This window comes from Macrobrachium rosenbergii, chromosome 43 (genome assembly GCF_040412425.1).
Source record: "Macrobrachium rosenbergii isolate ZJJX-2024 chromosome 43, ASM4041242v1, whole genome shotgun sequence".
Taxonomy (NCBI): domain Eukaryota; kingdom Metazoa; phylum Arthropoda; class Malacostraca; order Decapoda; family Palaemonidae; genus Macrobrachium; species Macrobrachium rosenbergii.
This window is the reverse complement of record NC_089783.1, coordinates 50,981,625-50,994,124: the sequence shown is the minus strand read 5'-3', so window position 1 is coordinate 50,994,124 and position 12,500 is coordinate 50,981,625. Positions and strand designations below refer to the sequence as shown.

At 37.3% G+C, this 12,500-nt stretch overlaps 1 protein-coding gene across 8 annotated transcripts in view; it reads left to right on the top strand.

Annotated features, from left to right (window-relative positions):
* LOC136828892 (sushi, von Willebrand factor type A, EGF and pentraxin domain-containing protein 1-like) overlaps positions 1-12,500 on the top strand; it is a 757,486-nt gene that overhangs the window by 546,336 nt on the left and 198,650 nt on the right. For all 8 annotated transcript variants that reach the window (XM_067087200.1, XM_067087201.1, XM_067087203.1 and 5 more), the window contains exon 2: positions 2,111-2,283. In XM_067087200.1, coding sequence (XP_066943301.1) covers positions 2,111-2,283 — 173 coding nt within the window. The remainder of the gene's footprint in view (positions 1-2,110; positions 2,284-12,500) is intronic.

Genomic DNA, 12,500 nt, shown 5'->3' with positions numbered 1-12,500 from the left:
GATTGTCTCTGCATTAGCCATTACGGAAATGCACGACTTCCGAGTAGGGGAAATTAATGTTTTATTGCGCTATTCTTGACTGTTACTTCTCGTAAAAGACGCTGTTCTCATTCGTAAGGGAAAGAACGCTTGATGACAATATTGTTTGGTTCTGTTACTCTCCTTTTACTCTTTGTTCAGCAAAATTTAGTTTTTCTGAGGTTTTGGTTTATTTTCTTATTTGGTTTTGGATGTCCGTAGCAGTATATTTGAACAGGCAACAAGCAATTTTTGTAAAGTTCTCGTTTCTCCAAAATAGTGTTCCTGTTTGCAAAAGCAGAAAGGAAATTAGGGGGAAAAAGATTAAAATTCGGTACCTGAAAGTTAGTAACACGTTCATAAAAAAATTATTTTGATCTATAATGAAGCGCTTAAATAGAATGTTATATATTATAGCATGGTCTCCTTGACTTACTCGTATCTCAGATAGCCGGGTGTAATTGACTGCAGTTGTTGTAATGCCATAGGTACCGAAAAGTTAGTAACACGTTCATAAATAAATTATTTTGATATGTAATGAAGCGCTTAAACAGAATGTGATATATTATAGCGTGGTCTCTTTGACTTACTCGTATCTCAGAGATAGCCGGGTGTAACTGACCGCAGTTGTTGTAACACTATTTTATCTTAATGAATTAAACACTCGAAAACAGAAAGGTGAGAGCCTGATAAACCTTCGAAGCAAATTTATCTTCCAGCCGCATTTTATCTTCTTTCCAGTAAAACCCAGTGCTGTGTACGTGTTTGGTTCACGTCTGTAATCAAATTTTCAGTGGCTCTCTGGCTGGCGTTCTAGGTTAGCAGAGCATCACAACAGATCCAAATGGTCATAACCGACTTTTATCGAAGGTTCCAAACGTTGGGTTTACTTGTTTTCAATCTGAGGAAAATCCAAGTGGCTCTCTCTTTATGCCTCTGCAGCTTAATACGTTCGTGGATGGGTGGATGCGGAAGCCAAGGAAAGGAAATTCAGTGTTGATGTAGTGGTGGGAAAAGAAACTGAGTCGTGAATGTGGAATGGAGGATGTTTGCAAATGTGCTGTGCATTTTGGTAGGTAATGAGGAGAAACTGCAGCAACTGGCGAGGTTTTTAAAAGTATTTGAGAAATGGGAAAGCGGGGAGTAAATTTGTGCAGAAAACTTGAGCAATTACTCTTACAGTGGATGATGGATACATAGAGACTGTTGATTCACATATTGAAATTTGGATTATGAATAACATATGATGGTAAGACGAGGAACGAGGAGAATCTCAGAATACGTTGTGCAAAAGACCAGGAAGTGACATTCCTGTCTATGAAAGCACGGATAGAGCTTTAAGCGAATGCACTTGTGTAGATGCCATGCGGGGCTATTGAATCCGAGTGAAGAAAAAAAGCTGTTGAAATGAACTGTTTGTGCAGTGTATATAGAATAAAAAAGGACAAAGAGGTTTTGCGATGCTGTAGTCATGTGGAGAACAAGAGGATGATGAAAAAGAGTGTACTTCGTTAGTGGTAAAAGAGAAGACGGGAGAAAGTATTTGATAGACGATAAAGCTCAGGAGTGCAGATTAGGTGCATGACACAGAGTGTGTGTGTGTGTGTGTGTTAGGGACTTTGTCTCGCTGTTGATTTGCATTTTGTGTTGGTGTATGAGAAAGCTAATGTTGCAGAAGTTTTCCATAGGAGTTTCAGTCAAGCAAGTGTGCTTCTGGCATTGAGCTCTGTTTTGTATTTTCTCAAAAGCCATCACTTGTTGCAAGTAACTGCCTAATGTTAAATAAAAAGATAAATAGATAAATATGTGTATATGTATACAGATGTATTATGTATGTATGTGTGTGTATATGTATATGTATATATATATATATGTATATATATATATATATATATATATATATATATATATATATATATATATATATATATATAATGAGCATAAACCTTTACGCTTAATCTTATAAATTTGTCTACCATGGATAAAGATGACCCCATTTGCTTTGAATGTGGTTCATTTCCATAAAATATTGAACTATTCACAGTACATGAAAGGTTTTTGAATCTAACCGAAGTATGAATTCCGTCCACAGAATGCCGAGGGCAGCAGCGCAGCCTCCTGCGGAGACTCAGATATACGAGCGACCCCCTCAGCTATGCCTTTCACGACGACGACGAGATCGTCGAGGGCAGGAAGATCTACAAGAATCCAAGAAATGCCCCTTCGGAATCCTGCCCCAGGGACGAGGAAGCCATCATAAGAACGGTAAGGAATTACAAGTACAGAAGAGGTTGGACGGAGATAATCTGGTCTGATGTCTTGAAATAGAGGGTCCTTTGGAAGTTATACATCTATGAAATGAATCTCTCTCTCTCTCTCTCTCTCTCTCTCTCTCTCTCTCTCTCTCTCTCTCTCTCTCTCATTTGTTTTGTAGGTTTCAATCGTCTAATAGTTATGTATGACTTTTGTTTTTCCTAAAAATTTTGGCGTTTTACGCCGATTATAATAAAAACAAATATTTTTGCCTTCTTTAAGTAGCCTGTCATATTTTATACCGTTGCTTTTTGGCCAATTCTAATTTGTAATCGTGCCAATTATTATCTCAAATATCTGATGCAATTTCAGACCTTCGTTTTACGATCATGAACCGCTTCCCACGCAGCGAAGTCGATAACCTTTCCATTCTTCTCTGTCGTCTTTCTTTTCTCTTCTCCAAATTCTGGGCATCACGTTGCAACATTATGCATTCGCAGGTCATCGTTTCATTGGCGAGAACCTTTTGTTCAGCGGCGGAGTCGATAAGGTTTTTTTTTTTTTTTTTTTTTTTCTCGCCACCGGTGAATGGGACGAGTGTTACCCGAAACGGGGTCCTTTTATTTCGTCAGATATTTTTACCCGGCGGAGTCTTTTCAGAAATTCTCAGGCGTAAGATTCAAGTGGCGCTGTCTTTAGTCAGGCGTTTTCGGAGATGCACCGGAGAGGGCGGCCCCGTCTTTGTTTTGGGACAATAAGTAAGGATGTACAGACAGGAACCAAATGTTGAGGTGGTGTTGTCATCGTTAATGGTATTTATGTTTATTTGTATACACTCTGTGTGTATCTTTGAATGCATCACACACACACACACATATATATATATATACAGTATGTGTGTGTATGTGTGTGTGTGTGTAAGTTGAATCACGAAAATATGGAACGTGATGAATATATAAATAATAAAGACAAAATACAAAATCCACGAAGGAAAGAGCAACAGTGGAAGCTGCAAGGCCTTTCAACTGTCGTCCTTTACTCAATCAGACTGAGTAATAGACGACAGTCGAAAGGCCTTACAGCACTCCACTGTTTCTCTTTCCTTTGTGGATTTTTCTCTCTCTCTCTCTCTCATATATATATATATATATATATATATATATATATATATATATATATATATATATATATAGACAGATAGATAGATAGATATAAATGAGTTTACCTTGAAATCTCGGAAGTTGTACTCAGTACTTTACTTAAAAAGAGGATTACACTCAAAAGAAGAAAAAAGCCACTGAACGAGAAGCATATATTTAAAAAGCTAAAGTAAAAAATGTAACACATTCCGCTGAAAAATTAAAACCTGCATGGAGAAAAATGATATAGGCAGGAGAGTTAGTATTTCCTTTGTGGTATTTAATGAGAGTATTCTTATTTATTTACGCAGTAAACGTTATTTTTGACAAAGGCAATCACTTCTCAGTAAAAAAAAAAAAAAAAAAAAAAAAACGGAAGAAGGGTTCAAACTGTCATCAGAAGGATTGGCTACATTTTTCAGATATAAGAAATTATTGTCATTATAACTGATAGTTTACCATTACTGTCATAAGTAATGACAATGAAAAAAGCGGTAAATACCGGAAGTCAAGACCCTAAGGACGTTACGTACCGTCAGGAAGCTGCGACTTTGGCACCTTCATTCTGCATACTTAAATATGGCTTGTGATGAGTGGCTGGCACGGGCTAGACAACGGCCAGTCTTAACGTGGAGTTTATTACCCATAAACTTTTATTGTTAAAGAATAAATATATGCATATGCATAACGTTGAGTTACAAGGATATGATGATGATGACGATGGTGATGATTATCATTATCATTCCTGGTGTGAACGCATTTTTGTGAAAGACTGGAAAGCCCATAAGATAGTCCCCATGTGAAAAATCAGAAAGAATCCTGCTGGAAGACTACAGAAACGAAAGATGAAAATACAAATAAATACTTATAAAAACAGAAACATGGCACACCATAGTTCCACGCTCCAGTAACCACTGTGAAAAGAACAGAGGAGTAATCCGCTGAGGTTAATGCACTTAGCTGTACGTGGTGGTAAAACTCACTTCACTTTTCCACTGAAAGTCGTCTACACGAAGATCCATTTGGAACGGCATGGAATGGTCCATCCCAGGTGGAATTCATCGCGAAAAGAACATGTTTTGCCCGGGACCGACTCGCTGCAGGGAGGGAGGGAGAGAGCGACTCTCCAGTGGTAATTCAAATGCATGAGAAAGGAATCTGTGACTGTTTCATTTTCCATAAATGTCATTGCAAAACGAATCTCTTTTTGAAATACACAAGTTCGGATGTCGGGGCTTATGTGGTTTTATCGTAACGGTGTAGAAAAGATTTACTCCCGCCACTGCTGTTTAAAATGTGTTATATATCAGCTGCCACGGTAGCTGGCGGTTAGTAATGCCCATCCACCCGGAGTACACAAATACCCCGACTTTAGCCCTTTGTAACTCCGGAAATATTCAACCGACCGGGATGAAACTCTGGCTTCAGAGGTTTCCCACTAAGATCTCTAATCGTGCCAAATTTCATCGAAATCCGTTCAGCCGTTCCGGAGATCCAGATATCGATTGTTGGCGTTCAATGGTAGGGGATGGGTGAGAGACCTAACGTATCTGTGGAGCAATAATGATAAAAGATACAGCCGTGATACTTAGTTTCTCTGAAAGCTCGTATTCTGGAGGGGTTCCTTTCGGGGTTTGTTTTTTGAAATAATGAAGTTTTTAAGTTACAGTAGTCCATTCAAATTAGCCACCAAAATTCAAATTTCTTGATGCTCAGGTACGAACTGCTAACAACATTAGAGGAGACGCCGTTTTCGTAGCTTGTGTGAATAGCAAGTGGTGTTAGGAGAAGGTGGCTGACTTACTGTCAATTATCTTAGTTAAAAATGATTTACCTACGCGGTTTTGGTTTTTGCGATCGTTGACCTACCCAAAATAAAGAACCTCAACAGTTAGAATGTTTTCACTGACGTGTATTTATATATATATATATATATATATATATATATATATATATATATATATATATATATATATATATATATATATATATATATATATATATATATTGAATGTATGTAAATATATATATATATATATTGAATGTATGTAAATATATATATATATATATTTATATATAGATAGATAGATAGACAGACAGTACAATTATGCAGCAAACGAGCTGAGCTGACCATAATCACGGAGAAGCCACATGGGTCAAACAAAACTATATCTAAAGCCTAAATATCCCCCATTCCTGTTACCACATTTTTACCGATCAAGGGCGTTGCCATTCCAAAAAAGGACTGAAATCACGGGCCCAAAAGTGATGAAATTTTGTGATTTCATCACTTTTTTGCCCGTGATTTAACCTGGGTTGGGTACTGCTTAAAGCGACCGTCTACTTTATGGACCTACATGACATATTCTGCGTACGCGTACGATCCCTGACACCGACGAAGTTATGACAGAATAATAATAAGGTCATTTGTTGAATGAAAAACGACGTAACCAGCACAAAACACTCATGATACAGTTCGAGATGGCTAGTTCACTGTAGGGAAAAAACTAGAGAACAAAAACTGATACCCCCCGTAGAGGGGTACCGCCGTCTGTGCACCTCTTTCATACCTTTTACTGTACCTTCGTTCATATTCTCTTTCTTCAATCTGGCTTTCCAACCTCTCTAACAGTGGATTCATTGCGCACCTGTGAGGTGTTCCTCCTGTTACACCTTTCAAGCCTTCTCACTGTCAATTTCCCTTTCAGCGCTGAGTGACCTTATAGGTCCCAACGCTTGCCCTTTGGCCTTGATTCTCTATTCAATTCAAAGACAGGTATCGGAACCTGTAACAGTTTTGTCATTTATTTGAGCAAGGATAGGTAAACAACAGGAAATTCTTCATTTATCTGAGCAAGGTTAGGTAAAAGACAGGAAATTCTTAATTTTCTTCAGACCTTGCCCTGAACAAATAAATGACAGGATTGTAACAGCTTTCGATACCCGTCTTCGTTCTCTTGTCTTTTCCCTGTCGTGGACTGGCCATCCCGAACAGCTTTTTCATCCACCAAATGACCTGTAAGTTTTAACCCTTATTGTCACTTCTGCCATAACCTCGTCAGTGTCAGAGGTCATACATGTACGCAGAATGTTAAGTAGGTCATACAGCAGGTCCAGAAAAATGTCATGGGGTGGGGGGGCCCACCAATTTTTATATTATACATATACACATATATGTGTATATATACAGTATATGTATACAGTATATATATGTATAAATATTTTTCATAAAAAATTTTTCTATAAGAGATTTTTTTTTCACATTTTTATATTTCTCATTTATGTTATTATTAATCTAAATCTTCAAGAGTATTACTTTCTCATTATATTTCATTGGGGGCACGTGCCCAGGTGCCCCCCCCCCGGGGGATCCGCTAGTGGGTCGCTTTTCGCGGTACCCAAACCATTGTAAATATGACGTAAACTATAAACGTCAGTAACGGGAATAAATCTTTTTCTGCGCCTTAACGATAAAAATTGTGTATTTCACGGAGGGATTCGTTTTGCAATGACATTTATGGAAAATGAAAGTCACAGATTCCTTTCTCATGCATTTGAATTACCACTGGAGAGTCCCTCCCTCTCTGCAGCGAGTCGGTTCAGAGGAAAACGTGTTCTTTTCGCAATGAATTCCATTTGGAATAGAACAGGCCATGCCGTTCCGAATGCACTTTCGCGTAGACTACTTTCAGTGGAAAAGTAAAATGATTTTGCACTCACGTACAGCTAAGTGCATTGACGTCAGCGGATTACGCCTCCGTCCTTTTGACAGTGGTTGCTGGGGCGTGGAACTGTGGTATGCCATGTTTCTGTTTTTTTTAGTTGTTTATTTGTATTTTGCGTCTTTCATTTCTGTTGTCTTTATTCCAGCAGGATTCTTTCTGAGTTTCCACACGGGGATTGTATGTTAATGGCTTTCCGGTTTTTCATAAAAATGCGTTCACACCAGAATAATGATAATATCCGTCATATCCTTGTACTCCGCATTATGCATATCATTATGCTTATCCTTTAACAGTAAAAGCGTATGGGTACTAGACTTCACCTTTAGACTTGCCGTTTTTCAGCCCGGGCCAGCCTTTCTCATCACATGCCTCTATATTTGTAGAATGAAGGTACCGTGGATGCACGGTCTGGACGGTACGTAACGTCTTAAGTGTCTTGATTTGAGGTATTGACCCTCTCTTTTATTACTGTCATTCATGACAGTAATGTTATCTCTGAAAAAATCAGTGCATCCAAAGTAATTCCCCCTTAACTGTAAATGACGCTTTTCATTGTGATGACAGTTTTAACTGTTCTTCCATCCTGTTTGTGTGTGTTTTTTTTTTTTTTTTTACTGAGATGTTGATGTTGCGGCCTCAAAAAAAATGTTCACTGAGTATCTAAACTGCAAGAGTTCATTCACACCAAATAACACACAGGAAAAACTGACTCCATTGCCCTTATGATTTTTCTCCAGAAACATTTTTATTTTTCTGCTGAATGTGTTACATTCTTTCATTAACTTTTTCGGGAAACTCTTGGCGCGCTGTGACTTTTTTTTCTTCTTTTTTGGTTTCATTCTCTTTTTGAAATAAAGTTCTGGTTTAAAACTTGCGAAATTTCAAGGTAAATCGCATTTATTTCTCTCAATCTTCTTCCTGGTTGAAGCGGGGCTATTTTCTTTTTTTTTTGATATTAAGCGTGCACAGGCACATGTATATACTGGATTGAATATTATATTATATATATATATATATATATATATATATATATATATATATATATATATATATATATATATATATATATATATATATATATATATATATATATATATATATATATATATATATATATATATATATATATATACATATGTATGTGTACGTTTATATGTATCTCCTGGAAATATATTGATGTTAGTTGATCTGTATTTCAAATTTATTAGAATTTTAACTGTGAAAATCGGGTCAAGACTGTGAAATAAAGTAATTACTGAGTCCGTTATCATCCTCTGTGGGGGAAAAAACTCTGCCTTGTGAGGAGAAACAGAAGCAGAATATAACTTCACCGTGGATTGTTTATAGTCCCTTAAAGGTAACCTTTGCTAGTTTCTTTTGTACTATTATTATTTCAGTAGATGAAACCTATGGAACAAACACACGGGGGCCATTGTCTTGAAATTCAAGCTTCCAAAGAATGTTGGTTTCAGCCTCCGACCGCAGACCCCACACTGCAGCAGTAACTGATCATGATACAGAACCAGTGATTTTCATCGCCCTGGGGGAGACGCGAACCCGCGACATCTGAGTGGCATTCCACGACACTAACCACTATACTAGCGGACCAGTGTACTCTTAGTGAACGTGGAAAACTTCTTGGTAGTTTTCTAGTCGACCCTGCTACTTTTTATTAGAGTTTTGTAGAACAAAAAAAAAAAGTTTCCCTTTCATGTAAATTTTCACTGAACTTTTTTTTTTCGATAAAAGCTTGCAGAAAATAACTTCCTTTTCTTCTTAACTCAGTCCTAACCTGTTATGTCGTGGTTCCTTTGTTTCACATGTACAAAATTAAAGAAGTGACTTGCCAGAGAAACAAAAGTCAAAGGAAATAAAGTAATTAGAAATGTCGCTTTGTATTTACACCACCGTTTTTTATCAAAGGTCATATTTTCCGTAAAGAAAGATGAGAAAAAAAACATTTCTGCCTGTTTTGGCCAAACTTGCTGAACCGCGGAGGAACAAAAAGACAAAACGAAATGGGACTTTTCAAAGCAAACAATGGCCGTGGGGAGGGGGGGGGCGAAAAATGAAAAATGGACACTATTTTGAAAACGGTTTTCCCGGACCAATTCTTCCCCGGTAGCCACTTCCCAGCCAATTAGCTCATGCAGTCAAGTGTGAAACAGGAGTGCCGGGGACACAATGCTCATCTGGAATCACTAAAGTACCGGCAGGTGCCTGGGGCCGGCCGGGAGTAGATGGAGTTGGAGTGCCGCCCATTCTCCAATAAACTTCAGGGTCCGTTTGTTTTTTCGTCTGGTGTAGGCGTGCGCGGGGAAGGAGAGACGAGTAAGAGAGGAACGGCGGGAGTATTTGGTTTTAAGTCAATCTTGTTTTACAGTGGAACCCAGACACTTCGAGCGAGGAAGTTTGTGTGTGTCTCTCTCTCTCTCTCTCTCTCTCTCTCTCTCTCTCTCTGTGGGCGTGTGTGTGGGTGGCGTGTTTCTAAAGTCCAGTATGCTTCAGTTGACCGCAGGAGTGAATTAGGTACCTAGTTGTTAGACATCTCTTGTGAGTTACAGCTAGGATAGTGTGTGTGTGTGTACGTGAGAGAGAGAGAGAGAGAGAGAGAGAGAGAGAGAGAGAGAGAGAGAGAGAAACTGTTTAAAGTGTTCACTCTTCTGTTAAAGTGTATCCCATCAAAACGAAGTGGACTCGACCGTGTAATACTCGCTGCCACTGGGATAAAACCATTCATAAGAAATTGATACGATATATACACACATATTATATATATATAATATATATATATATATATATATATATATATATATATATATATATATATATATATATATATATATATATATATATATATATATATATATATATGTGTGTGTGTGTGTGTGTGTGTTTATGCTTGTATGTATATATACATACACTGCATATATGAGTGTGTATATATATATATATATATATATATATATATATATATATATATATATATGTGTGTGTGTGTGTGTGTGTGTGTGTGTGTTTATTTGATGTATATATATAGAGTTAGTTCATATATATGTTAATTATTAGGTGGCTTATTTTTAATGTTTGTTTTCCATTTGTTGTGTTTCTTTTAGCTTTTGGTTTGTCACCTTTTGGGAATATTTCATCTTTCTAGTTTTGTTCTGGTTTTGTTCATAACTATCGTCCTGCAGAGTATTTTTTAGGAGGGGTGGGGGGCCGGTATTCTGTTTGCCTTACTCGTCATGAGCTCGTTCCTTAAAAAAAAGGATGTTGCTCTTTGCAAAGAACAAAATGAATTTTACACTGCGTTTACAATGAAGAGAATGGAGTTTCTGATTTACACTTGAAAAAAGAGAATATTGAGTTGTTACAATTTCCTGTTATTTTTGTGATGTTTCTTCCCAATAAAAACTTGCTTGTCGGATATTCAGTTCTTTTTTCTGAAGTAGGTGTGAAGCATGTAATCGGATTATGAGTCGATATTGCGATAGACATATTTTATAAATATTTGTCTGCCGCATTTTCCTCTAATTTTGATGAAACTTGGTGGGTAGATACTTTAGTGGTAGAGGGTTATTTTTCGTACATAGGGGTTTCCGAATAACTCAGAAACGTTCAACATTTTGATATTTTTCTTCTGAAGGCCTGAATGTTTTTAATAAGGAGAGGGTTCCTGATCTTCAGTCGAAGTTTTAAAAGTATTATCTTGACATTCTTCCTGTTCGCTCGTTCGTGGATCTATTACTCTGTCATTTGCTGTGTACTTTTTCCTCTTCGTTATCTCAAGTTCTTCTAATCCGCCTTTCGTTTTCATGACGTATCTTTGCAGTAAAACTCAAAATCATGTTATCCACTCTCTTTTCAAGAAACGCTGCAGGAAGATAGTTACGAACAAAACTAGAAAGATGAAATATTCCCAAAAGGCGACAAACCTAAAGCTAAGAACAAAAATACAACATATGGAACATAAAAGAACAAAAAAAAACAAACATTAAATTAAAAAATAAGCCACCCAATAATTAACATATATATGAACTAACTCTATGTATATACTGTACATGAAGCCAGAAGATCAAAGTCTGGGAGAGACTTCCCTTTCTCCAGGACACGGTTCATTGGTGCTTTTTATTTTCATCTGACAACTGGGTAACCACAAGTTTTCCTTTGTTTTTCACAGCGATCCCCCACTTTTTTATTGCTATTGTTGTCATATCGTTAATACTGTTCTTTTTATTCATTTAATGTCCGTCGAACTGTGTTCCCATGGCCAGCCCTATGAGAGCTGATAGTAAGCTCAGTGGTCTGGTTAAACTATTTTAATAATAATAATAATAATAATAATAATAATCTTCATTGGTGGTCGGTGGCTGCTTAGTTTTATGATTCCCGTCACTCTTCTTTACTTATTTCTTTGACTTTCGACCATTTTTGCCTCATCCAGTTGTTGTTGTCCCTTGAGGTTCATTGCCTCCATTTCAGCAATAATCATAATAACAGATACTAGCGTTATTAGTATTATTAGATAGCTTAATACAAGAAACCTTATAGATGATTCCTTTTGGACCTTCTCAAAACGTGCTTGGTCACTGAGGATATATATGATTTTATTTCAATAAATACGTCTCTTTATAATAGTGAGACTCCTCCCTCAGATCTCAAAAACTACTGAGGCTAGAGGGCTGCAAGTTGGTATGTTGATTATCCACCTACCAATCATCAACATACCAGATTGCAGCCCTCTAACCTCAGTAGTTTTTATTTTATTTAATGTTAAAGTTAGCCATGATCGTGCGTCTGGCACCGCTATGGGTGCCAACAACACAGGCCACCATCGGGCCGTGGCTGGAAGTTTCATGTGCAGCGGCTGAGAGTTTCGTGGGCAGTGGCTGAGGGTTTCATGCAGCATTATAGGCTGTAAAGAAAACTCGATTGCGCCGAAGAAAATTCGGCGCATTTTTTACATGTTTTTATTTGTATCTGCTTTACTTTTTGTTTGTGTGGCCATGAAGGAAAGTATTATATTATTTTATTGATCTTTATGGATTAGAGTTCTTTCATCATAATCGTCCTCATCATCATCATATTTATATCATCATTATAATTCCGTTCTGTGGCCTGTTTTCCGTCATTGAATACTTTGCTTGATGTCATGTGACAATTGTTTCATCTCTCAAGGGTACAAAGATAAGACTGAAATTGGAAAGGTGGGGCTCTGGCGTCTGCCTGCTCACATAGCTAATAATATCTGTGTACGTTATACGCCCGTACGTAGATAACTGATATATATCAACCTGGTTGAAGCTCTGGCGTCAACCTCTCGCATAGATTAATAATATCTGTGTATATTACATACCTTTATATA